Here is a 270-nt window from a genome sequence, read left to right on the forward strand (position 1 = left end):
TCATTCTACGCCTTGAAAGAAAGACACTAGAACAACGATAAAACCGCCTTAATTTATGTGGACTTAGGCTGGCTCGGGATGGTGTTCACGATGGCGGGCAAAATGTCGATCACTGCAGCCTATCAGATTATCTACTTGTATGCCAGTGAAGTTTTCCCGACGGAAGTACGGCAGCGTGGTATGGGGACAGCGACGATGGCTGCCAAAGTTGGATCTGTGGCGGCGCCGTTTTTAGTAGAAACCCTGGTATGATGAAAACTCTTTCCACTC

At 48.5% G+C, this 270-nt stretch overlaps 1 protein-coding gene across 2 annotated transcripts in view; it reads left to right on the forward strand.

Moving 5' to 3' along the window:
* The window catches only part of LOC119589217 (organic cation transporter protein-like), a 7251-nt gene that overhangs the window by 5875 nt on the left and 1106 nt on the right, over nucleotides 1–270 (forward strand). For both annotated transcript variants that reach the window (XM_037937821.1, XM_037937822.1), the window contains exon 11: nucleotides 68–246. In XM_037937821.1, the coding sequence (XP_037793749.1) occupies nucleotides 68–246 (179 nt within the window). The remainder of the gene's footprint in view (nucleotides 1–67; nucleotides 247–270) is intronic.

Source organism: Penaeus monodon, chromosome 25, assembly GCF_015228065.2.
Source record: "Penaeus monodon isolate SGIC_2016 chromosome 25, NSTDA_Pmon_1, whole genome shotgun sequence".
NCBI classification, from domain to species: domain Eukaryota; kingdom Metazoa; phylum Arthropoda; class Malacostraca; order Decapoda; family Penaeidae; genus Penaeus; species Penaeus monodon.